At 59.7% G+C, this 23596-nt stretch overlaps 2 protein-coding genes across 5 annotated transcripts in view; one reads left to right on the top strand and one right to left on the bottom strand.

The window, feature by feature from the left end:
- CCDC33 (coiled-coil domain containing 33) overlaps positions 1-16810 on the top strand; it is a 23629-nt gene extending 6819 nt beyond the window's left edge. The window contains exons 6-16 of one of the 2 annotated variants that reach the window (XM_052808751.1): positions 3059-3184; positions 12050-12156; positions 12475-12610; positions 13707-13902; positions 14001-14089; positions 14315-14446; positions 14653-14725; positions 14979-15100; positions 15339-15422; positions 15546-15641; positions 16029-16212. In XM_052808751.1, the coding sequence (XP_052664711.1) occupies positions 3059-3184; positions 12050-12156; positions 12475-12610; positions 13707-13902; positions 14001-14089; positions 14315-14446; positions 14653-14725; positions 14979-15100; positions 15339-15422; positions 15546-15641; positions 16029-16091 (1224 nt within the window). In that variant the 3' untranslated portion in view covers positions 16092-16212. Of the gene's footprint in view, positions 1-3058; positions 3185-12049; positions 12157-12474; positions 12611-13706; positions 13903-14000; positions 14090-14314; positions 14447-14652; positions 14726-14978; positions 15101-15338; positions 15423-15545; positions 15642-16028; positions 16213-16674 lie in introns of those variants that run through there. The other variant, XM_052808752.1, reaches the window with a different exon arrangement.
- Positions 16333-23596, bottom strand: LOC128151379 (cholesterol side-chain cleavage enzyme, mitochondrial). 3 transcript variants are annotated; one of them, XM_052808755.1, is made up of 10 exons: positions 23226-23596; positions 20118-20236; positions 19374-19529; positions 18980-19179; positions 18360-18563; positions 17687-17847; positions 17443-17609; positions 17210-17288; positions 16803-16994; positions 16333-16685 (listed from the first exon to the last, which is right to left on the bottom strand). In XM_052808755.1, the coding sequence occupies exons 1-10, from the start codon at positions 23289-23291 to the stop codon at positions 16563-16565; spliced, it is 1467 nt and encodes a 488-aa protein (XP_052664715.1). In that variant the 5' UTR covers positions 23292-23596; the 3' UTR covers positions 16333-16562. The 3 variants fall into 3 exon arrangements, with proteins under 3 accessions (XP_052664715.1, XP_052664716.1, XP_052664713.1); XM_052808756.1 differs by having other exon boundaries at positions 20118-20185; XM_052808753.1 differs by lacking the exon at positions 23226-23596 and having other exon boundaries at positions 20118-20624.

Below are 23596 nucleotides of genomic sequence, written 5' to 3'. Positions count from 1 at the left end.
GGATTTCACCGACTCCTACCAGGGGTCTGGATGCTGCCAAGCTTGGCTTTGGATGCTCACATTGACCCTCCATGCTGGGAAAATGTCCTCAGCACCAGAGTTTTCTAGGAATAAGGGGCTCCCCATAAATAGGACTCAACCCCCAGTATTTCTGCAGGGTCTCAAACCCCTGCTACATTTGTAATAGCTGCAGGGAAATGGTTTGGAGCAGCTGCTTTATTAAAAGCCAAGAGCCCTGACACCAGGGATGAGCAAACAGGAGTCGTGTTATCCCAGGGCAAGGGCAGCGCTCGGTTGCAGCCCCCCCGCCCTGGCTCCCAGTAAAGGCACCGCGACCCCCGGGTTTGCCCCCACCCAGCCCTGTATCCCCCTGCGCTCTCTGTTTGGAGCCCAAAGGAGAACAAAAGACTTTGATCATCTCAGGGAGACAAAGAAATCAAAGACTTCAGCAAAACGCTGGCATTTTAGCAAATTAACGGCTGTCGCTGAAAAAACTGTTGCAGGGGGAAGACCTGCAGCCGTCTTCATCCACCTCTGCACTGGCTTGTGGCTCAAGGCAGGGCTCCTCTTTTCCCTTCGTTCTTCTTTTTCCACCCCAAATTTGGTGTCTTGCCCAGGAAAGATGAGTCTGACTGTGCAGTAGCCAGTGGCAAATCCACGTGCAGGGTCCCTGGTGTGCCCAGGGGATGCTGAGCCCCATCCAAGGGCTGGAAAATGCACACCGGAGGCATCTTTATTCCTAAGGGATTTATTCATTGCCCCTGTTTATTAAACAGTCCTGTTTTACACTTCGTTTTGGCATGACCTCACCTCACTCAGCCCATGAATTCAGCACTTGGGACCTTCAGGGTCACCCCAAGCCTCTGCCACACACTTTGCTGAGCACCCTTGGTCATGTCACCCAAGATGGGGTCTGGGGATGTGCCAACACGTGGTGACAGCCTCTGAAAAAAAGGAAAAGCTAGTGCTGTTTTTTTCCAGGCAAGAAAAAAAAAATCAACAGGCTGGCTATATCATTGCTTAAACAGCCTTAATTTATGTAATTGCTGCCATTTAAAACCAGAAGCAGATCGGTGCCTGGTGTAAATTGTCACAGTGCCGGGGTGTAAATTGTCACCATGCCAGCCTGGCGATCAAAGCCCTTTTGGGCTGGCAAAAAAATGGGTTTACAATTGGTTGGGGAGTGGGGAATCGCCATGTGTTTCCCATTATTTCAGCCTGTCTGACCAGGTTTGTCCTCCACGAGCACCGAAATTGGGTTTTTATCCCCAAACCACATTGCAGGGGATGCAGAAGCTGATGAAAGGCTTGTTTTGGGGAAGCATCGCCCTTCCCTGCTGAGCATATTCTTTTGGTGAGCCGGCACACCGTCAGAGGGCTTTCGGCACAGCCGAACTGCTAGCAGCCAAGCTCCTGCTTGCCAGCTCTCGATTGACACCTGCCAATCAAACACATCACCCATTCTTCTCATTACATGACGAATTACAAGAGGCATTATGGCATCGCTGCCGGCCAGGAGCATCGTTAGCCAGGGAGAACCAAGCCAGCGAGAAACCAAAAAAAAAAAAACCTCAGGGAATGTCTTTGTTAAGGAGAATTTGTTGGGTTTCCACCCGCTGGTCCCCATGGAGCATTCAGGGCAGCGCTAATTGAATTAAGAGCACGTGCGCTCCGGCAAGCAGCTCTCCGATGGGTGATAGCGGCGGGGCCGGGCTGGCCATCGCACCGGTTCGGCGGGCAGCAGCTGTACGCCGGCCTCAGTAATTGCAAGCAGAGCCTAAACTGTTGCATTTTGCATGATGCCGTTCCCCAGGGAGGGGGGAGAGTGGCGGGGTGGGGGGCATCTTCACCCCGGCTTTGATGCTGGAGGAGCTCGGTTGAGGTTGGGGCCAGCGGCGTAATGAAACGCGGCGGCACGGGGGATGATGATGCTGATGGTGTTAATGAGGCAGCGATGGGGAAGGACACGGGGACGCCTCCGGACACCTCTTCATCCCCAACTGCTGCAAGGGGGGGGGGGGGATGCTCGCTGCCCTCGTTAGCTGCACTAACGAGGCGAGGCCGGGTGCAGGCACGGAGTAATACCCAGCGAGGGCCACTTCGCCGCTGCCCAAGCCCGTAGCCAATTTGGAGAGGCCACCTGGCCTGATTGCTCAGCCGACGAAGAGAAGAGAGCAGTGGGGAGGTGGGGGGGGGGAGCCGAGGATTTGCTGGGTCACGGTCACCGGCTCTGGGGCAGTGAAATAGGTGGGTGCTGGGGTGCCGTGCCTTGATGCAAGGATCCCAGTGGCAGGGCAGGTCCCCATCACCTAAACCTGCCCCGATACTGGGAGCCGGCTTGGCCAGGCCAGGGCAAGGGTCCCTGCCGGTGACCTTGCCATCGCAGGCGGCAGCGAGGAGCGTGCGGACTCCATCGTTTATTCCATTAGATCTGACTTCCCCCTCTAACCGGATTAGAGGGGAGTCTATGAAAGCCAGGCTGGTGGGAGGAAAGCGGGGCACGCGGAGCCGGGCGCGGGAAATGAGGGACAGGGAAATCACATTATTGCTGCCGGCAGCGTCTGGCAGGGGATCTGGCAGGGGCTGCCGGTGTGCCGGAGGTACATTACCCGGCAGGCACCGAAGCCAGGGGCAGCACCAGGCGGCAAAGTGGCTTTTAGCATCCCTTTGCGCCCACAGGACCTGGGTACCCACCTCCTGCCCGCCCAGGGAAGGGGAGAGATGGGCTGAGCTGGGCACGGACCTGCTATTTCCACCAACACGGGTTTCAGTGCGAAGGACTGCCTCCTCCTCCTCCTCCTCCTCAGCTTGTGGGTCCACTGCCGTTCACCCCGGGGATCCCCCTCCCTGCCCAAAGCTCCCCTTGCACCTTGCAAAGATGACATGAGCGTGGCCAACCCACGGCTCTTTCCCATCCCACCGGTCCCGGTGGCATATCAGGGACGTGGATGGTGGGACAGGGGACACGCAGCGGGGACAGCCCAGTCCGGGTCCCCCCTCCTTGCCCCTGTCACCACATCCATCCATCCTACAGACCGTTGCCTCTCTCCCTCCCCAGAGACCGGCGGCGTTCCTGACCCCGTCGGGCAGCGATGCCCTCCCCAGCCTGGACCCCGCCGCCACCAGCACGCTCGAGAGGGGTGAAGAGCTGCGGGCAGCCCCCGTGCGCCCATTTTCTTGCCAGGTGAGAACCCCTAAGAGCAGCCAGCGATGCCGTGCCAGCACCCTGCCCGCTTGCATCGCCCTGCCAGCCCCCAAGAAGGCACGCACCCTGCCTCCATAACGGTAAAAAACTGGCATAAATCCCAAATTTTAATCTCTCTTCCAATGTATGCATTGCCGGGAGCAGCGGGTTTTATCCATAGCCTGGTTGTATGAATAATTTCTTGTGTTGCGCCCACGGAGGAGCCTTTCCATGGGTGCCGGCATCCCTGGTCGCTAGCTGTTTCGGGGTAGCACAGGGGCTGGAGGGGGGACAGCGTCCCATCACCTTGCTGGGGGCAGCGCTCGTCAGAGCAGCCTGGATGCACCAGCTTCGATCTAATTGCTCAATCCCAAATCCATTTAGCAAATTCTCTCCTATTACCGCAGCATTATGTTGGAGACCCCAGGCACCTCCAGCTCGTACCTTTCTGCTCCAGGAAAAAAAAAAATAAAAGGCAGCTGTTCTCCTCCTCCAGCCCTTTGTACTGATAAATGGAGCCCTTGGATGAATGCAAACCCAGCCCTTGTGGTCCTAATATCTTCCTGTACTTTAAGCCATCTGGCTTTAAAAATAACAGGTCGTTAAACCCCAATTCTGCTTATTAAATAGCTGGGAGGGAAGAAGTGGAGGGGCCCTGCACTGCCCAAAAGCCCAATTATTTCCCCGTCAGCAGCTGCCCAAACCCCACCTTCAACCCAATCCCTCTCCCCGTGATTTAGGCTGCAAAGCGGGAAGAAAATTAGCAATAAAATAACAACCATAAAAATACAGAAAAGCTATTTTTTTTCCTCCAGCTGTTTTAATTCCTCCAATCCACTGAGCTTTATTACTTCCCTTTCCGCGGCTGCGGCGGCTGCTTTATGCCCAGCCTAATAGAAACCCGTAATGGGGCATGCGGAGGCGGGTACCACAGCACAGCGTAAATGCGATGAGGCTGCAAAGTCCAAATTTGATAGACTGAATTGCCCCAGGGCTCCAGAGAAGTCCCAACACCCTTCAGACCTGCACAGGATCTGGCCCTGGCATCACTACATGGTCTGTGCAATGTATTTTCACCCACAGCTTCGCTCTTTGCTTGCGCCGATGCCCCGAGCAGTCTCAAAACCAGCTCGCTGTATCCTCACAAGAGCATCTCTGCATCGATAAAGTGAGGGAGGGTGAGAAGTGGTCTCAAGGATGCTTCCAGCATCCAATTTTAAAGCCTGAGTGGGGTAACGGGAGCCCAGAAAGGATTTGCACAAGCCCTGGGCACCCCTGCCCTGCCCGAGCATCTTCTCTTTTTGTGGCTAAAAATGCTAGAAAGCGTTGCTGGTAGGATTATTATTTACCACCCCCACCCCACCCCAACCTTTGACAGTCGTTTTCTTTCTTTTGCTTTTTTCTTCCCCCTAAAGTGCAAATTATTTTCACTCTGCTTGCATTGCATTGCTTGGAAAGCCCATCTCCTGACAGCCCCAGGAATCAGGGCTGACACCCTACTAATGGAGCGTGTGTGCGGGAGGGAGTAGGGACACGACAGTCCCCCCGGCACTGGGGTCTGGGGGGGAGCACTCGGCTGATCACAGCCCTGTCACTTCTTCCTGCTCCGCTCCGGCTGATCAAACCCGGATCCCATCCCTACCCTGCGGCTTTGGAGGTCCTGCTCCGGATCTGCTCGTTAATGCCTTCATTAAAAAGTGAGGGGGGCGAGGCAAACAAAGCGATGAGGGATATTATCGGCGATGGGGTAATCCTTCCCTGCCCTGGTCCCACGGAGCCAGAAAAGCCCCCGTGCAGGTTTGTGACCCCCCCCTCGGGCTTACCAATGTTTGAGGCTGATTTCTGCTGGACGAGCTTTCTGACCTTAGGCTGAGGTTTATGCTAGATTCAGCCTAACCACGTTTTCCTACTCTTCTGCCCTCTCGCTGAATAGATTTGCGCCTCTCTTACCAGTCGATGAATAATTTACAAGCAGCACTTAACGATTAGGGGGGCGTTTTCTCCAACCTCTTCAAACATTTGCTTCCTCTTCAAGCCTCTCTTTCCCCATTCCCACCACCCGTATTTCCCTGACCTGTCCATGCCGGGGGTTTTACAAGCCAAAGGGCCTCTTGGAGGGCTAGGAGAAGTAAATGTCTTTTTTTTTTTTTTTCCCTTTGCTGGCATTTTGTTCCCAGCACTGCACATGTGCCATCACCTCCATCACATAAGATGAGAGCCCAGATGTAAGGACTGTCCCCCAAAACCACACCATGGCATGGTAGACCAGGCAGCGGTGGTGGGGACAGGACTTCTTGCTTGCCAGCAGCATTGGGGCCCCTTTGCTGGACCCAATTCCAGCTGCTGGGTGACATCTGAGGAAGATGGGACCTCCTGTACCCACTGAGTGGGGTCTTCTGCTTTGGCAAGCTGGGAGGGGACCCCCAGCATGGTATGGCACTGCTGAGCCCGGCAGCTCCTCGGAGCTGGTGCCTGCAAAGGCGTCCCGCTGGCAAGGGAAGAGGGGGCTGCAAAGGATGAGGGTGCTGCGAGGGAAAAGGATGGTGCAAGGGGGGAGGGTGCTGCAAGGGGAGAGGGGATGCAAAGGATGAGGATACTGCAAGGGAAAAGGAGGGCGCAAGGGGAGAGGGAGCTGCAAGGGGTGAAGATGCTGCAAGGGCTGAGGGTGCTGCAGGGGGAGAGGGTGCTGTGAGGGGAGAGGGGGATGCGAAGGATGAGGGTGCTGCAAAAGGAAAGGGTGCTGCAAGGGGTGAAGATGCTGTAAAGGGAGAGGGTGTTGTGAGGGGTGAGGGTGCTGTGAGGGGAGAAGGTGCTGTGAGGAGAGAGGGGGATGCGAAGGATGAGGGTGCTGCAAGGGGAGAAGGTGCTGCAAGGGGTGAAGATGCTGCAAGGGACAAGGGTGCTGTAAAGGGAGAGGGTGCTGCGAGGGGAGAGGGGGATGAGAAGGATGAAGATGCTGCGAGGGAAAGGGGTGCTGCGAGGGGAGAGGATGCTGCAAGGGGTGAAGATGCTGCAGAGGCCGAGGGTGCTGCGAGGGGAGAGGGTGCTGCGAGGGGTGAAGATGCTGCAAGGGATGAAGATGCTGCAGGGGCCGAGGAGGCTGCGGCCCCGCTCTCCCCGTGCTGCCGGGCGGCCCCGTGTGCGGCTGCAGCCCCATCTAGCGCCAGCCCCGCCGCCCTGCCGAGCCCCCAACCCACGCTCCGGGGCCGGGCTCGTCCCCCCCCGCCCCGGGGGGTTGTCTTACCTCCCCAGGGTAGCTGCTCCTCTCCCCGGGGCCGGGAGAGGCCGGGCTGCAGGCAGGAGCCGTTGCAAGGTTGGGATGAGGATGCCCCGCTCTGCCCTGGCCCCGGGTGAGGCTCGGTTAGGTTTGCCGGGGAGCTGGACACCCACGGGTGCCAGAGCACCCACAGGCACGAAGCTCGGTGCCTGCCGGGCTGGGTGGGTGGGTTTTTTCCAGCACTCCTGTTATGCAGGATTAAGCCAATTAATAAAAGAGGCCCATAAATCAGCTAACGCGACCCCGGATGATATCGATGCCCGTTTTACTTCTCAAGTAGATTAAGGATTCGGCAATTTGCTTCCCCTTTTACTTAATTAGCTTTTCGCCCCGGTGATGACGAACCTGGTGCACGAAGATGCCGTGCTGAGGGTGGGTGCCCCAGTATCTCCCCTGTGTGATGGGGTGACCCACATCCAGCAGTCACAAGGCAGGGGAGAGGCTCTGGATGGGATTTAGAGTACGGCAGAAGCCTCCCAGCCACCCTGAATTTGGTTGCAACAGCCCTGGTCCCTGCTTTCAGCCCGCCTGGCCGGGGGGAGAGTAAAAGCAGCTGGAAATGCTGTTTTCTTGGGGGTGAGATGGGGCAAGGTGGGATGGCAAGGAGGGGGACAGAGGGATGGCTTTTGCAGGGCAGTGGAGGGTGCTGGAGGGGCAGGGACCCAACGGTGGAGGGCCGGGAGAGACTGGGAACGGGTTGGGGGGTTCGCAAATGGTCTGCGTGCCACAGCTATGTTGCATGAGGGGGGTTTTGGTGCTCCAGGCTCCGAGCGGGGGGGGGGAAACTGGTCGGGCTTGGTGGGCTTTGCATGTGCTTCTCCTGCTTGGGTCTGGGTGGCTGTGGCTGTGGCTGCGGGGTTTACAGACCAGGGACCCCAGCAGTGAGATAGAGCAGGGGAAAAAGAGAAAACTGCCTCCAAAATACCATTTTTTTGTGTGTTTGGGGGTGCATGCATTGGCATGTGTGTGCCCTTTTGTGTGTCGTGTTCCAAACCGGTCCCGGCGGCACTACTCAACCCTCAGTGAATATAGCATAGAGGGGCTCATCCATCCTCGTTTAGTGACTTCTCAGCCTTTCCCGGTGCTAATTAATAAAGGGTGGGGCCTGATGGCCGGGGGTGGATGCTCAGGGTGGTGGGTGCTCAGGGCAGCGGGTGCTGCACGGCTCTGGGTGCTCTTGGCGCTGTGGCTTGGGGTACTGATGGATTTATGCCGGCTGCTGAAATGCAAGGGGCGTTTTATCAGCAAACAGAGTCCATACATAAGCAAACATGAAAATGGATGGCCACGGCGCCAGCAATAAACTGCCTGCCAGGCCAAGGACAAATCGCGGTGGCGCTTGTCACCAGGGGTGATGGGGATGCTTGGGGTTTATCACTCTGCAGCCACTTATTTTTCGAAGCTAAGGGATGAAAATGCTTTGAGGGCACTTAAAAAGTGTGGGGCTAGGGGAGGGTATTTAACTCGGGTCCCAAGTGCAGATTTTAAAAGGTATGCTTGGAAAACAGACTCTTCAGTGAGCTGCCAAGTCTCCCACTGGTACTGGGGGGTTTTGTGATATTTCTCCACTTTTTCACATCCCCAGCTGCTGGAAGCATGTTTATCTTAAAACACAGATGCAGATGTTTTCCTAGAAGGAAAAAAAACTGCGAAGACCCAGCGGGAGCCCAGGGTAACAGTCGTAACCTGTTTCACTCACTTTTTGGTCTCAGGAGGGGACTTTTTGAGGTCTGGCCCCAGATTGTGGTCGGGGTGAGCAGCAGCACTGGGGGATGCTCTGACCTATGCTGGGACTAGAAACCCATCCTGGGAGGCTCTGCTGACCTCCCCTTCCCCCTGGTCACCATGAGCAGCAAGACATCACCTGGGGACATCACTCCAGCTGTCCCCATCCCTCCCAAAAGCAGCCCTGTGCAGCAGGATGGGAGAAAAATTGTTTTTCAGGAGCCAGGAGCTGACTCAGCCAGAGTTTGCTCTCAAAAGTCATCCTACCTCCTCCTAGCCACCGATTTTCTTTTTTTTTTTCTTTTTTCTTTTTTTTTCTTTTTCTTTGAGCAAAATAAACCAGCAGCGACTCGCAGAGGAATCACAGTCCCTGCTGGTGGCACGACTGCTTTCTTGAGCCTTATCTTGAAGAAGCAGGCAGGCGGGTGGGAGCCCAAGGAGCAGTTGTCTCTACACGGAGCGTCTTGCCTCCCCGAGTTACCCAGTGTAATCCAGAGGCTTTTATTTCCTTGTACAACATGATATCAGCAGCCGGCAGCTGGGCCTGGAGCCGGATAGCGATGGTAATCGCCCGCCCTAAAATCATCATCCTCGTTAGGAAGGGAGCAGTAGATGTGGTGTCTCTATTAAATCGAACTCGGCTCAGATTAAGCGCTTTTCAATGCAATCCAATTAACTCTTAAATTGAATTGTAATGCTTTGGCTAATATACCCCCCCCCCAGCACAGCTCCCGCCCTAGCCCCGATGCATGGGAAGGGAGTTCAGCCTTGGTTTAATCAGATAAAAAAACCCGCTTATTTGCTGCCTTTCACCGGCTGCTACATCCTACGAAGGTGTGTGGGGAGCGGCCGGGCTAAAAATCTCCATATTTCCCTTGGGGGACCTGCAATTCCCCCAGGGGTTGGGGTTCCCCAGGGAAACGCTTTGATTTTGGAAGTAGAGGGGGAAAAAAAAAACCAAAACATTTGCCCCACCAACACGTCTGCCCAGATGTTGTCCTGAGGATGGGTTTGGATACTTGATAATCCCCCTCCCTCCGCCCCATCAGGTACCCGTGTCCCAAGGGGATGGGTAAGGTCAATGAGGGCATCGGGCAAAGCAAACAGAGGCGTCACTATCTCCTGATGGTTTCGTGAGCTTTTGTTACAGAAAAGAGGGAAAAATGGGATTTTTCTTCCCTCTGATCTTCCTAAGCTGCTGTGGCAATATTTTTCTCAGATATGTAAATCTGAGCTTATCCCATCTTCATAACAATTAAGGAATTGGGCTTAATTCTCATCCAGGGACATGTTATTCATTGAGCTGGAGGGAGATTGTGTTGGAGAAGAGGCTGGTGCGCTGCCAGGGGCTCAAATGCCTCTATGCTCACAAGTGAAATGAGTTGGCCCATCCTCAGCCTCTCTCTGGAGTGCATTGCTGTCCCCTCCCCGGCCAGGGATGGGGTCAGGCCATGCTATGCGGATGCAGAATCCTCTGGTACACCCTGTTTTCAGCCACTTTTGGACCTTCCTGCCTCCCATGGAGGTTTATTTCTAGCCCCCCTGCCTCGCTTTCCTCCATGCTGCTCCGTCTAGAGATGAATTGATTCCAGCAGTTGAAGCTAATCGATACATCAAAGCATCTCGGAGCAATTTGTTAAGTAAATAAAAAAAAAACTTGGCCTAAGCAAATACAGGAAGGAGGGGGGGCGGCTCATCGGGGCGGATGAAAGGCTCTAAAGGCAGGGGAAGCTTCAGAAGCTTGGAAATGATGGGGGGGGGAGGAAATAGTGAGTGCCAGGAGTTTCAAAGCTTCCATCATTTCAGACGTGGATTCCCAGCCTTTCATCCCAGACCCCTGCAGGAAGGAGAGACACAGCTATCTCCGGGTGGATTTGAGATAGGTGGTATAGAGGAAAATATGTTCAAATACCCTTAACTCTGCCCCTGTCCCCGGAGGCAGCACCGGGGTGATGCTGCCTGCCAGGAACGGTTGCGCAGGCAGAAGTATGGGATGGTGGGTGTCTGAGCAGCATTGGGCTGGGACTAAAGGCTGGGGATGCTTTTCCAGCCTCTGCAGGTGTTGTCTGAACCTAGAAAAGCCGTGGTTGAACCCAGCACCTTCCAGCGCAGGCAGGGAAAGCAGCTCCCCAGCCTGGACGATCCAAGTGCAGTCCCGTGCATTATTGATGGAGCAGATAATTGCACGCTTCCCACCAGCTCTTTGATTAAAAATTGATGGCATGGGACAAGGTAGTGAGGGACTCCATCGACTTACACCGGCCTCTTTGTTTCTTAACAAACACCGAAGGAGAGGTGGATGCGGGATGCCGCAGCGGGTGGGAGGCACGAGAGCCCCTGTGGGTACCCTGAAAGGGGGGGTTGGGACTGGGGGACCTGTTGGGGCAGAGCATCCCTTCCCTTAAAATGCTATAAATTCAATCTCGGGATGAAAGTGGGGTTTGATCAGTGAATTATTCAGCAAATTATTCTCTGCTTGGGATCGGGCCAAACCCCAAAGCAGAGCTGAAGGCCGATGCCGCCCGGCATCTCCAAGGCGTGGGTCCTCAGAAGTTAATTGAGCGTTTGAAACATCAGAGGAGCGTGCTGGGAGGGCAGAGCATTTCCATGCCCGCATCCGAGGCAGCGAAATGAGGTGCTGTCACCTCCAGAGCCAGCTGGGCATGCTGGGACCTGGTGGTGGCCGCCACCGAGTCACCTCCTCGGGGCTGCACTGCTGGGAGCAGGAGATAAGGCAACGGCAGACGAAACGGCGATGGGGATGGGGATGGGGATGGGGATGGGGATGGGGAGGGAGGGCTGGGGGCAGTGAGGGGCTGGTGTCTCAAAGGGAGCGCTTGCAGGCAGCGCTTGCTGCCCCAATGGCTTTGGAAGCGTCAATGGGACGTGCAGGGGTCGAAGGGTTGCTAAAGGGAAAGAGATGCAGGTGCCTGGGGCACGGAGCGGCACAGCCAGCTGCCTGCACCTGGAATGCACCCGTCTGGGTGCAGTCGGGTGATTTTAGGTGCTGAGCTGCTGCAGGGAGGAGTTGCTAAGAGAAGGGTTGTGTTGTAGCAACGGCCACCAGCACGCCAGGCTGCCGGGAGCCCCCGTGCCACCTAAATCCCTTTGCCAGCAGAAAGGGCTGGGGAAAAACAGCTTTTCCTCATGCTACAACCTCCCAACATAGCCGTAAGTCCACCGGCCGGCAGCTCGGGTGGCAGCGCGGGGACGGGATATTTGCTCGGGGGTGGTGGAGCCGTTGAGGACTTTGTTTGGGGCGGGTAGAGCCTGGCAACCCACCGGCGGGCTGGGCTGGCTGCCGGGAGCGGGGTGCCGGGAGGATCAGAGCACCCAAGGAGCAGGAATGATGCTGTACTACAGACCCTTGTCCTCCACCGTGAGTGCCGGGGTGCGGTGGGTGGGGATGGGGACATCATCCTGTTGCTGGTGTCACCAACAGGACACCCAGAGGTACCTGTTACAGGACGGCACCCCGTCAGGCTTGCTTTTGGTCGTAGCCAAATTTCTTCCCAAGGCTGCGCGCCTCAATGGTCCAGCAATGAGATGATGCTCAAAGCCAGGCATTTCTAAACGTCCCCATCCTCAGGAGAAGGTCTTCCAGCCCTGTGGCCACACCACGTTGCATCCGAGCCCCAAAGGGGGATGCTTGAAGCATCACAGCCAGCAATGCCAGAGCTTTTTGGGGCAGGGCTGTATCCTGACCCCAAAGCAACGATGGCAAAGGTGTTTTGCTCCAGGTGAAAGCCAGGAGAGCGGCTCCCAGCTGTGGGGAAGGGGCCGAGGGATCTTGCTGCTCCTCTCGGAGGGCTTTCCCTAGCCTGCTCCTCATCCTTACCCTCCACTCTGACATCTCCTGCCAGCTCCACCGAGATGATATGTCCCTCCCAGCGGCCGATGCCATGGCCAGCATCCTGCCTGGAAAGCAGCTGTTCCCGCACGGGACAGGAGCACCATCGGAAGAGCGGAGGTAGGGGGGGCCACGCTGGTTTTGCCCTCTCTTGGCTCCTTCTTCTCATCCTCCTTGGAGTGGTTTCCTCCATTCTCCCCATGTTTTCCCCAGTGGCTTCTCCTCCTGCCCCATCACTGCCGATCTTCCTCCTCGTCTCCTCCAGGCTCCCACCCTTCCCGCACCCCCATCCCCACCGGCACTTGCCTTGCCCCCCTGGCACCCCAAACAGGCTCCTGTCTCCTACGGAGGGTTCCCCGGCCAAGGCTTTGCCAGTGTTTCACTCTGGCGGGAGCAGCTGGCCAAGGGTGTCCCACCTCCCCGGTCTCTGCTCCGCAGATCCCAAGAGATCATCGGGGACGAGCAGGAGCCGGTGAGTGCCGAGGAGACGGGAGGAGCTGGGGGCACTGGGGGGGACAGCAGTGTCCCCAGAGCGGGTCCTGGCTCCCGTGGGGACCGAAGCTCTACGCTGCCGGTGAGTAAAGGTCTGGGGGGGGGGGTCAGCCCTTGAGTTCAGCTGGAGCAGGCTTTATCTTGGGGGTGAACTGAGTCCTGGATGAAACAGCTCTCAGGCAGATGGGGAGGAAGGAGCCGAAGCGCTCGCTGCACCTGCCCCCCTATCCCCCCCCTCCTCAAGGCCGAGTGATGCTGTTGCACCCCCTCCCCGTGCCCCGGCCCCCCCCGCGGGCCGCTGGCCAAGGCCATCCCCAAGGCTGGGAGCGGGGGGCCAGGGGAGCTGGAGGCACGCGGCTCCCTCCGGCCAAGGTCCCCGCTGCTGGGATCCTTTCCACAGCCCAGTGTGGCAGGGAGGGATTCAGGAGGGTCAGCCTGAGAAGATGCAAACCCTCGGGGAATTTCTTCCCCCCAGCATCACCTGACAAGGCGTTCCCCAACCCCACAGGTGCTAAAAAAACCCAGGCTCATCTATATAAAACATTTATCCTTTTGTTATTCTTCACCACCTCCCTTCTTTTAAAGACTTGCAAAGCCCCATAAGGCTCAGAGCTTGAGACTAACCCCCAGCTCCAACGCTGCTCCACTCCATGTCCTTGGCAGATTTGTTTTTCCCCCAGGGGAGGGGTGGAAAAAGATGGGGAAATGGGGAAGGGTGTCTGTTGGGTGGAGAGAGAGGTGGGTGGGTGGAGAGGAGAAGGTTTGGAGGGACAGGAAAGAAGGATGGATGGATGGATGGGTGGATAGTTGGAGACTAGAAGGACGGATGGCTAGAGAAAAGGAGGGTGCCTGGTTAGAGAAGGATGGATGTTTGGAGAAGAGAAGGATGGATGGACGGATGGATGGGTGGGTGGATGGATGGTTGGAGACTAGAAGGATGGATGGCTAGAGAAGAGAAGGATGCGTGGTTGGAGAAGGATGGATGGAGAGGAGAAGGATGGATGGATGGGAAAGAGAAGCATGTATGGTTGCAAGAGGAGGGGAAAAACTGGAGATGTTTCTTAGCTCCTCCATGGTGGCTCTGACCCTCAAGACAAATATCCTCAGCTGAGCTCTTGGTGCCGGGGAAAGCCGTGGCTGGCAGCGGGGGTGCCAGCAGCTCTGCTCTGGGCTGGCAGGAGGCGAGCAGCTACCGTCTGGCGCTGAAGCGGCTGGCTGGGGACCTCCTGTCCCTGCGCCAGCACGTCACCAGCCTAGAGGTGGAGAACGGGCACCTACGGCGCAGCCTGGCCTCGCAGGAGGAGCTGGGCCACACTCTGCTTGCCGATGTGGACCTGGATGTCATGACGCGGGAGGAGCTGCTGGACAGGCTCGGTGCGTGATGGGGAAGGGGGAGGTAGAAATTGGGGGACCCCTCTCCTTGGCACCATCCCCTGGTCGGGTGATGAGGACGTGGCACGGGGCTGTTGCAGCCACCCTCAAGCACAAGCTGGTGGCCGGTACGGCGGAGATGAGGAGGCTGAAGGACCGTGTCCAACGGCTGCAGAACGAGCTGATCCGGGTATGGATACTGGCAGGAGCAGGCAGGGGCTGCCCGAGGGATGGGATGGGAGCAGAGGAGCAGGGCGGCAGCAGGGAGAGCATCACAACACCTCCATAGCCAAGCAAGTGCCCGAGAGCCCCAGGACCCCCACCATGAGGCTCTCCCAGCCCTACAAGTGATGACCGAGGGCTTGAGGCTCAGCACGGAGGTCCCTGGGGGGGTTTTCCCCTTCCTCCCCCCCAGAAAAATGACCAGGAGAAGGACCTGGTGCTGCTCCAGCGAGCCCACCGGCAGCAGCAGGCCGTGCTGAGGAGGTGCCAGGAGAAGGTGGCCAAGACAAAGAGCTTAGAGGAGACGGTGCGGCAGCAGGAGAAGGTGAGTTGTGGGGGGGCACGAGGTTGGGGTAAGAAGGGCAGGTTGGGGGGCACGAGGCTCTTTGGAGAAGATGGGACCCGCTGGTCTGTTCCACCCTTCCACGAGCACCACCCAGTGCCAGGACCATGGTGGCTGGGGAGATGTGACAGTCACCACAGCCTCGCATCGAGCTGGTGACGTGGGGACAGCTCTGCTCTCTCCGGCAGGTGATCGAGGCGATGGAGCGGGTGCTGCGGGAGAAACTCGCCGGGGCGGGCAGGAGTGCTGAGAAGCCAGCGGGTGGGTGCAAGCAGGGACAGGGACCCTCGAGGGGGGGGGACTGCTATACAGCTGCTGGCTTCTGCTGGTGGCCATCTCCTTCTGATGGTTTGCACCATGGGATGGCCTGTGGTGGGCGATCAGAGGAGGTCCTGAGCCCCCTCTTACCCATCCCCGGGCATGGGGGAGGTGGGAGCTTGGTCCTGGCCCCCATTTCTGCACAAAGGGGGGTGTAGCATGCATCCCAGTTCCCATCCTTCACCCCGTCCCACAGGCGAAGCCCTCTCCGGGGAGGTGTACGCAGTGCTGCTGGCCGAGAACCGCAGGCTGCGGGACAACCTGGCAAGACCCCCCCACCTCTTGCCCCCCGTCATCCTGCAGCCCCCAACCTTGCCGGTGAGACTAGGGAGGGGGGCACAGGGCTGGTATGGGGGGGGCGGGGCAGAGCCATGGCACCCCAGAAAGCAACGCTGTGGAGGAACTGGGCACGCCGGGGACATCACCTAAGGTGGCATCTCCGGCTCTGTGGGGCGATACCACCCCTGTGGCTTGCTCCCCCCATGAGCAGGGGGTGGGGTGTGGGGGGTAATCTGGCATTGCCTTTCCCCACTCCTGCTCGTCTTGTGGCCCACAGGGTGGTTTTGGGCGTGCGGAGAAGCTGTCTCTGCTGGCCAGGCTGGAGGAGGCGCAAGCCCAGAGGCGGGTGCTGGAGAGGCAGGTGGGCATCGACCTCCCGCACCCCGCTTGATTGCGGGGGGGGCCTTGGGGTGTCGGGCTGGGGTGGGGGGCACCTCTGGCCCCCTGCTTTGGAAAAAGCCAGCTTGGTTTGGGTCCGTCCCAGCTGGAGGAGGCGGCGAGGAGGTGGGGACGGGAGAAGCAGGAGCTCGGCACTCGGCTGCTGGAGCGGGAGCACGGCTTCCCCTACGCCCCCACCACGGTGAGCACCTTGGGGGGGGGACCAGGGCCACCCAACATGGAAGTTGGCAGCCGGTGTTTGCTGCCAGGCGGAAGGAGGGGGACTCAGAGCCACCCCTCTGCACCCAGGCAGCTGGAGGATCGGGGTGGCTGGGGGTCTCCATGCCCACCCCCACATCAGGGGGGATTTGCCTCAGTTTCCCTGCAGGACACTGGGGAGGGCGGGAGGGTGGTCCCTAGGTTTGCAGGACGCCCCCCCAGCATCCTAGGATGTCCCCCAGGGTCACACACGCTACCCCCCCCACCCCCCTTATCACAGCCGTCTCCCCCATAGCCAATGGCCCCAAGGGGAGTGGGGAGTGGGGATGGATTTACAGCCCCCCTGAGACCTTTTCCCATTCCCCACCAGCACTTGCCGGCAATCTCCACAGCCCCCCCGAGAAGACCCCAGCCCCTGGCCCCCCTGCCCTAGCCTGCACCTGGCGAGAGAGACGGAGAAACCTAAAACGCTGGCAAAAAAGGAGCCGGTGCTTTTTCGCAAGATGAAATTACAGAGTAAATCAGAGGCAAAGCAAAACATTAGAGGGTGTCGGAGGAGCACGGCCGCGGTCCCCAGTGTGGTCCCTGGGGAACCCCCCCAAGCAACTGGAGCGGTGCAGCAGCACCCACCCACCCTGCACTCCTGTGGGGGGTTACAGGGGTGGCAGCGGGGCTGGGGGTTTGCTTCGGTTTATCTCCCCTGTGGCGTAAGCGCAGCCTTGAGCGGGCTGGAGCGAAGGCAGGGATGCGCCAAGCCAAGGCTGTGGCCGTGAAAGCGTCCCAGCCGTCCCCCGAATCACATCCCTGGGCCGGAGACTGGCTGTAAGGAGCTGAAAGCGCTGCCGGGCTGTCAGGGATGGGTCCCAAACTGGGACTGGCTGGGTGTCACCCAGGATTGGGCTCCTCACGCCTGGGACTCGAGCGGCCGTAAGGTCAAGTAGATGGGTTTGTCCGGGATCAGGATGAGATCGAACTTGGTCCCAACTTCCACCGCTCTCATGGTTTCGATCTTGAAGTTCTCCAGGATCTGGGGTGGAAGAGAAAAGAGCGGATGGAAAATGCTGGAGGTACCAAAACCCACTTGCCACCTCCCCGGTCCCTTCCAGCGCCAAGTCCCCAGCGTCCCCAGCAGCGGGATGCTCACCTGCATGAGGAAGAGCTGCATCTCCAGCTCGGCAATCCGGCGCCCCAGGCACTGGCGGGGTCCGAAACCAAAACCCAGCCCCTTGAAATGCTTGGGGCCAGCTGCCAGCCAGCGCTGGGGGCTGAACTGCTCCGGCTTGGGGAAGACCTCAGGATCCCGGCCCATGGCGTAGAGACCAACCTGCACCAGCGTCTGCAGGGAAGGATCAGCCCCGTGGGTCCGGGCTCCCCACATGGCTTCGCTGGTGCTCGGGGTGCAGGGAGGGGGTGCAGGGATGGGATCCGGCCCCAGATGAGCCCCACGGCTGCTCCCCACCACGTCACCCAGCCGTGCTCCAGGTCCCACCTCCGCCCAGAGCCCCACGTGAAGCGGGTCGGGGCGAGGAGGGACCCGGTGGCAGCTCTCACCTTGGGGGGGATGCGGTAGTCCTGGAGGATGACTTCTTGCGTGGTGTACCTCTGCAGGGTCACTGCCACGGGGTGCAGCCTGGAGGGGGGGGGGGGGGACAGGTCCCACACACCTGATTTTGGGGACAGCCTGGCCCGCCCACGTTCCCGCCTGGATGCACGACATCCCAGCAGTGCCAGCGATTCGGGGAGGGAAGGGGCTGGGGTGTTTTTCAGCAGGAGCTCCTCCTCACCTGAGCGTCTCCTTGATGGTGGCTTTGAGCAGCCGGATGGTTTTCAGCATCTTCACCCTGTCCCCTGCTGCTTCCCGCTTGGCAGCCAAGACCTCTGCCCGTAGCTGCTCCTGGACCCTCGGGGACCGTGCCAGCTCGAACATGGCCCACTGCAGCGTCATGGAGGTCTGGAGCGGGGCAAGGGACCAAGGCTCAACACCAACCGGGACCTTCTCCCTGCCCAACAACCCTGCCCACTCCTTACCGTGTCCACCCCACCCGCCATCATCTCGGTGACGCTGGCCTTGATGTCATCCAAGGGCAGCTTGTCCTGCAGGATGAGGCTGCAGAGGATGCCCATGTACTCCTTGGCACTCTTGCGTTGCAGTCGCAGGTCCCGGTAGACGTTTTGTATGCATTTGTCCGCTGAGGAGACGAGGAGACACGGCATGGTCTTCCTCCCCCGGGGCCGTGGTGGAGGAGGAAGGCACCAGATGTGGCACCTTAGGACGTCGTTGCCCCACGCTGGTGGCTTTTCCATGGGAGCTGCCCCTGCAGTGGCTTGGGTCTGCGGTCCTGACTGCAGGACCCAGCAGTGGCAGGGTGGGCACAGAGAGGGGGGGGGTGAGGGTACCCCAAGGGGGGGACACCCTGCAGGAGGGTTGTCCCAGGTGCCAAAAGGTCTCTGAGGCCACAAGGCCCTCTGGGAGAGCTGTTCCCCTCAACGCGATGCCCATCATCTGCCCTTCATCGTTCCTGGATGGTTCCCCACTGCTCCATTCCACCAGCTCCAGATGTGGAAAGCCTTCCTGGCCTTGGTGGCCCTGTGCTGGGTGGTTGGACCCAGGAGAAGGTCTCCACGCTGGTGAGATGAGGCTGCACTATGGAGCCAAGTCCTCAAAGGGACACAGGGAGGTGTGGGCAGGAGGAACACTCACCCTGGGAGAAGATGGCATCCCAGGCCTGGACGTGGTCCCGCCACGTCTTGACGTTGAGGTGGCGGAGAAGGGTGGGTGGCAGGTAGAGCATGGGCGAGGTGGTGTGGAACATCAGGCTCACGGCGTCAATGAAGCGCTGCGCCTCGGGGTCCACAAAGTCCTGCAGCAGCCCCAGCCGCTCCCCGTACAGCACGTGGCATACGGCTGCAAGCACGGCACCCGTGAGGGGATCCGGCCGGGGGGGAACCCATCCCCATCCCCTTCACCCTTCCAGGGCCAACTCAAGCCTTTCCATGGCTACGGGGACCTGGTTTGGCCTCCTGTTCGCTCCGAGCATCACGGGGCCATGAAGGCATCCCTTGTTGGGTAGGGTTGGCTACCAGTTGATGACTGCTAGATGATAAAACAGTGTTTTATCAACAGTGTTGAGTTGTTCTCTACTTGTCTGGGGAGAGGACATCCCCCTAGATGCTACAGCTTTGGGGGAGAAGCTCGTTTGCCCATCTCTGAGGATGAAACTGGGGGAAACACAGCGTGTTGCCCACCTTGGGCACCCTGCAAAGGGGTGTTTCGGCAGGGGGGACACGTGTCCTGCAGAGACTCGTGCCCCTGACACTCACACTCCAAGGCGAAGCGGAAGAGCTCGTGGGTGAAATCGGCCGTCCAGCGGTCCCGGCCGCTCTTCCCCACCTGGGCTCGTGCCCGCCGAACAAAGTCCTCGCCCACCTCGCTCAGCAGAGGCACGAAACCTTCCACCACCTGCGGCGACAGCACCTCCTTGTTCAGCATCAGGCGGTCCGAGCGCCAGGCCTCCCCAGTCCTGCGGGACACCAACGTGGGGGGTCAGAGGCATCCCCCCCACCCAAGCCCCCCACCCCCCAGAGGATGCCACCCCCCAAAGCACAGGTCCCCATCACCCTCCTGATGCTCCAGCTTCCCACCCTCCCATGTGCTGGGGCTATCGCGATAGGACCTGGGAGCCCCATTTGAGGGCACCCCCCCACCCCAACTCACTTGAGGAGCACGCCATAGGGCTTGTTGCGGTAGTCACGGTAAGCCACCCAGGGGGGCACGCTGAAGCGCTCCGGCAGAGTCCCCTCCGCTTGGAAGAGGGTGGCAGCGTCCTGGGGGCTGATGATGTTCACGCTCTCGTAGACACCCAGCTTCTCCCTGCCAGGGTGAGGAGGGGGGTCGGCCTCGCACCCTGACCCCTACCCGCGCCCCCCTGCAGCCCCTCATCTCCCCAGATCAACCACCTTCCCCCTAGCACCCCCAAATCAACCACCGTCCCCCTCGCACCCACCAAAACCTTGCCTGCGGGTCCCATCCCAGGGGGTGCAGCAGCTCAGCACCAGGCAGGGTCAGGCCCCCAGGGCTCAGGCAGGCACAACTGGGGGTCCTGGACCTCGACAACCCCCTGGCTCCCCCTGGCCTCCCACCTCCATCCCCCTCTGCCTGGGGATGCCAGCTCCAGACCCTGCAGAGATCTGGGGGGGGGGGCAGAGTCCCTCTCCAGCCCTGCTGCCCCCTCCTCCCGACATCCCGCATCCTCAAGGCACGAGCGGGTCTCCCCTCTCACCCCTCACCGTGGCATCAAGCCTGGCCGGCGCAGGGCAAGCTAGGCTGCTCCAGCAGCTCAGCCACCTATTTACCACCCAGAGCAGGGCTGGGAATAGCAGCAGCATCCCAGACTGGAAAGGCTGCCGGAGCTGGGGAGCTGGGGGGGGGGGGGGATGCTGGGGCCAGATGCTGCCTCACCTGTAGATGGGTCCGAACTGCTGGAACTTGCGAGCCATGATGTGATGGACGTTGTGCAAGCCGCCCTCCTGCCAGAAGCGGTAGAGGTTGAGCCAGCCGGCTCGCCAGTCACCAGGCAGCTGGTTGAAGGGTCGAGGAGTTGGCGGGATGGGGGTGGGAGCCCCCCCAGCCCGGCGGCATCCCCCGGCTCGGGCAGGGAGACATCCCCGCAAGACGCCCGGCTTGGGTGCAACCCGGGTGAGCATGGAAGCGGGTGGCGGGAGAAGGAGGCGAGGGTGGCCTCGCTCTTATCCCCCAGCCGGCCTCGCTCAAGGTGAGATGCTCTCGCCCGCCTCCCGATGAGTCACGGCTGCCCCAGGGACGGGGACGTTTCGCCCCAGCAAGGCGCCAGGCGTTGGGGCACGGGGCAGCCAAAAGGGCTTTGCAGAGCATCATCCCCTCCCAGCCTTGCCGTAAGGGGTTTGCCAGGTGATGTACAGATCTTGAGCGGCATGGGGTGATGCTGGCAGGCGGCCCGTGCCACCCCAATAAAAGTGGGTGCTGTTGCAAGCGCTGAAAATGAAAAACCCAGCTGCCAAGGGGAGGAACGTTTCGTCTGCAGAATAAATAATAAAAATGACCTCGGGGGACAAAATAGCGTGGGTTAGACTTAAAAAAGCTCAGGCCTGATGGGTCACTGCAGGAAGGGACAGCCTCGGGGACCACCTGGCCATCACCGGGGGTGTCTCACCTCCGTCCTCCCCAGGGCAGGGGGTGCTGGGGGTTGCAGATCCCCCCCTTCCCAGGCTCTCCTGCCCCAGAGCGTCGGCTGCCATTTAGCGCAGGAACCCCGAACACAACCCCCCCGCCAGGAAAGAGAGGCTTTTTGGGGTGTCACGGCCCCCGTCGAGGCAGAGACAAAGGCTCCAGCCCCTGAGCTTGGTGGCAGACAAGGCCCCTCGTCCCCAGGCCCAGTAACACCCGCTGGCAACCAGTTGGCGATGGGTGGTGGGAGAGGTAATGGGGAGGGGGTCACTGGGGGATCCCTGGGCCTTTCTGGGGCATCCCTTTGGGGTGTCCCTGGAGTTGGTCTGGGGGGTCTCTGGGGTGACCCTGGAGGGGGGGGGGGGGGGCAGGATTCCAGGCAAGTCCCTGGCCTTTCCCTGGGGGTCCCTGGGGGTCCCCGGGGGTCCCCATCCCACAGCCTTGGAGGCCTGGAGGAGGAGGAGCTGGCGGAGGGCTTCTGCTGGGCTTCTTCCCGTTTTAAAACCTTGCTCCGGTTATCATTTACCCCGGGGAACTGGGAAGAAGAAGGAGGCAGCGCGGAGGATGCCGAGGATGCCGAGCCGGGGCTGCGAGAACGGCGGCGGGCACCGGGGGGCGCGCCTGCCCCGCCTGCTGCCGCCGGCGCCGGGGACAGCCACCGGTCCGTCCCCGCCGTCCCCGGGACGTGCCGCCTGTCCCCTGCCAGGCACCGGCTCTGTCCCCTCCCGAGCCATGGTGCCCGTCACCTCCCAAGGGACAGGGTCTGTCCCCTCCCGTCCTGGCCACCCCGTCGCTCGTCCCAGCTGCCACCACCCGCACGAAGATGTTCGCCCTGGGCGAGCACCCGCCGGCTCGGTGTGGGCCCCAGAGCAGCCCCATAACCCGGGGACACGGGTGGCAGGGTGCCACCCCGCTGTCCTTCACCCCTCGCGCTGCCACTGTCCCGGGTGGGACTTGCTGTCTCCCCTCCGGCCACGGGAACGGGCTCAGTCCAGAGCCTTTTGGCCACCTCGGTGCTCATAAAAATACGAGTGAGGGCCCAAGGGACATGGCCACGCAGCTGAGCTCTGCCCTCACGCAGCGCTGGGCAGCCCCGTTGCCCCCAGCCCCAAGAGGGGACAGCCACCCGCCACGCTCAGCGTCACTTCTGAACCCCCTCTTTCCACCATCTCCCCAAAGCGTGGGGAACCAGCTCATGGGCTCCATCACCCCGTGCCTGTCCCCCGCATCACCAAGGGGTCCCACGCACATCCTCCGGGGGGGCCCTGCCCTCCTCCTTCTGGGCCCCCCCCCACCCTGGGAGGTCTCCAGATTTTCGGGGCACCCCCCCAACGGTGTTGCCACCCCTGCAGCACGAAGAAAACATGACGGTTTGTCCCCACGCTGACAGCCCGTGAGAACGCTGCTCGCAGAGGAAGCCGCCGGCTGCTGCGGCGGGCACAGGAATCCGTGCGGTTTGGGGGGGCTCTGATGGAAAGGGGGGGGAGGCAGAAAACGTGTCGGGGAGGTGCTCAGAAACCCACAGCATCACTCTTTCCCCAGCCAGCAGAAATCGCGGCGGGGATGGGGCTCTGACCACTTTTGCCGACGGCCTCGTCTGTGATGAGCAAAGCGGGCAGCACGTGGACAGGAGGAGGCATTTCCCCCACCTCCACAGGCAGCAGCTCGCCCACGAAGCCCTTGAGAATTGAGCGTATCCCCTACTATTTTTGGATGAGCCAAAACAGAGAGTCTCTCCCCTCCCCGGTGGCCTTCTCCCCATGCCACCTGTGCCATGGACAAGGAGTGTCCCTCCAGTGGGACTTCCCACTCCCGAGACCTGGCACCTGTGGGTGTTGTGCTCTCACTCTCCCCCTGCGGGGCTTTCCTGGCGTGTATCACCTCCCCGAGCGAGCGAGCGAGCAGGGTGACTAACCACCTGGCCCCTTCACACCTTCCCCCCGTAAATCACACCTCCGAGACGCTGCTGAGAAACCCCCCGGCTTTCTGCTCCGTGGCAGGAAACCTCGCTGAGCCAGGGCCTCAGCCCCAGCCCCAGCGAAACCCCAACCTCTGTGGAAAATCCCCCTCCTCGACCTCATCCCTCGGTCACCTTGGCCTGGGAACGCCAAGACTGCAGGGATTTAGCAGAGGGAAGGTGTTTTGGCAGAGCAGCTCATCCTTTCTGCATCTCTGCCCCACGCAGCTGATGGGAACCGGCTGGGATGGGGCTGACTTCAGCCAGGGTGATGCTGGAAAGTGGATCTGGTATGGAGGGCAGAATAAAGGGACTGCATCACATCGCTGGGATGGAGAGTGGAGCAGAGCAGGTGTGAAATCGGTGGCTGGGAAAAGGGCGTGGAGTTGATTGCATTGCTTTCTTACCTTAAAAATACAGCCTGCATCCATATGTGGACCCATGCTGCTCGGCTGCCCGCTGCTCGCGCCCATCCCTTGGGAAGGACGGGGTTTTTCATGTATTTTCCAACAGGCTCTTTTCTTTTCTGCAGTGATTTCATCCTGGGGTCTTCCCTGCTCTCCGCATGAGCGAATCCATTCATTACAAGCTTTCAGCTCCTGCCCACGAGCAGGTGGTTGGGAAAATTTCAGTAGTAAAACTCCTGCCCAGAAACTCCCTGTGATTCAGTTTGGGGCTGGAGGGGAGGGGGCAAAACTCATTTTCATAATATCGTGTTGAAAAAGAGAAAACTTTCAGCTGCAAACAGACTGTAGCCATGATCAAGCAGTTCTTGCTG

Source organism: Harpia harpyja, chromosome 14, assembly GCF_026419915.1.
Source record: "Harpia harpyja isolate bHarHar1 chromosome 14, bHarHar1 primary haplotype, whole genome shotgun sequence".
In the NCBI taxonomy this organism is placed as follows: domain Eukaryota; kingdom Metazoa; phylum Chordata; class Aves; order Accipitriformes; family Accipitridae; genus Harpia; species Harpia harpyja.
The sequence above is the reverse complement of the archived record's forward strand: the minus strand, read 5'-3'. Positions and strand labels throughout refer to the sequence as shown.

Coding starts and splice junctions, on each gene's coding strand:
- LOC128151379 (XM_052808753.1), bottom strand. CDS start 20,362: ATGCTCACCCGGGTTGCACCCAAGCCGGGCGTCTTGCGGGGATGTCTC. Junction 17,610..17,686: donor TGGCGGGTGGGGTGGACACG/GTAAGGAGTGGG, acceptor GCCCCGCTCCAG/ACCTCCATGACGCTGCAGTG. Junction 17,289..17,442: donor ACCATCAAGGAGACGCTCAG/GTGAGGAGGAGC, acceptor CCCCCCCTCCAG/GCTGCACCCCGTGGCAGTGA.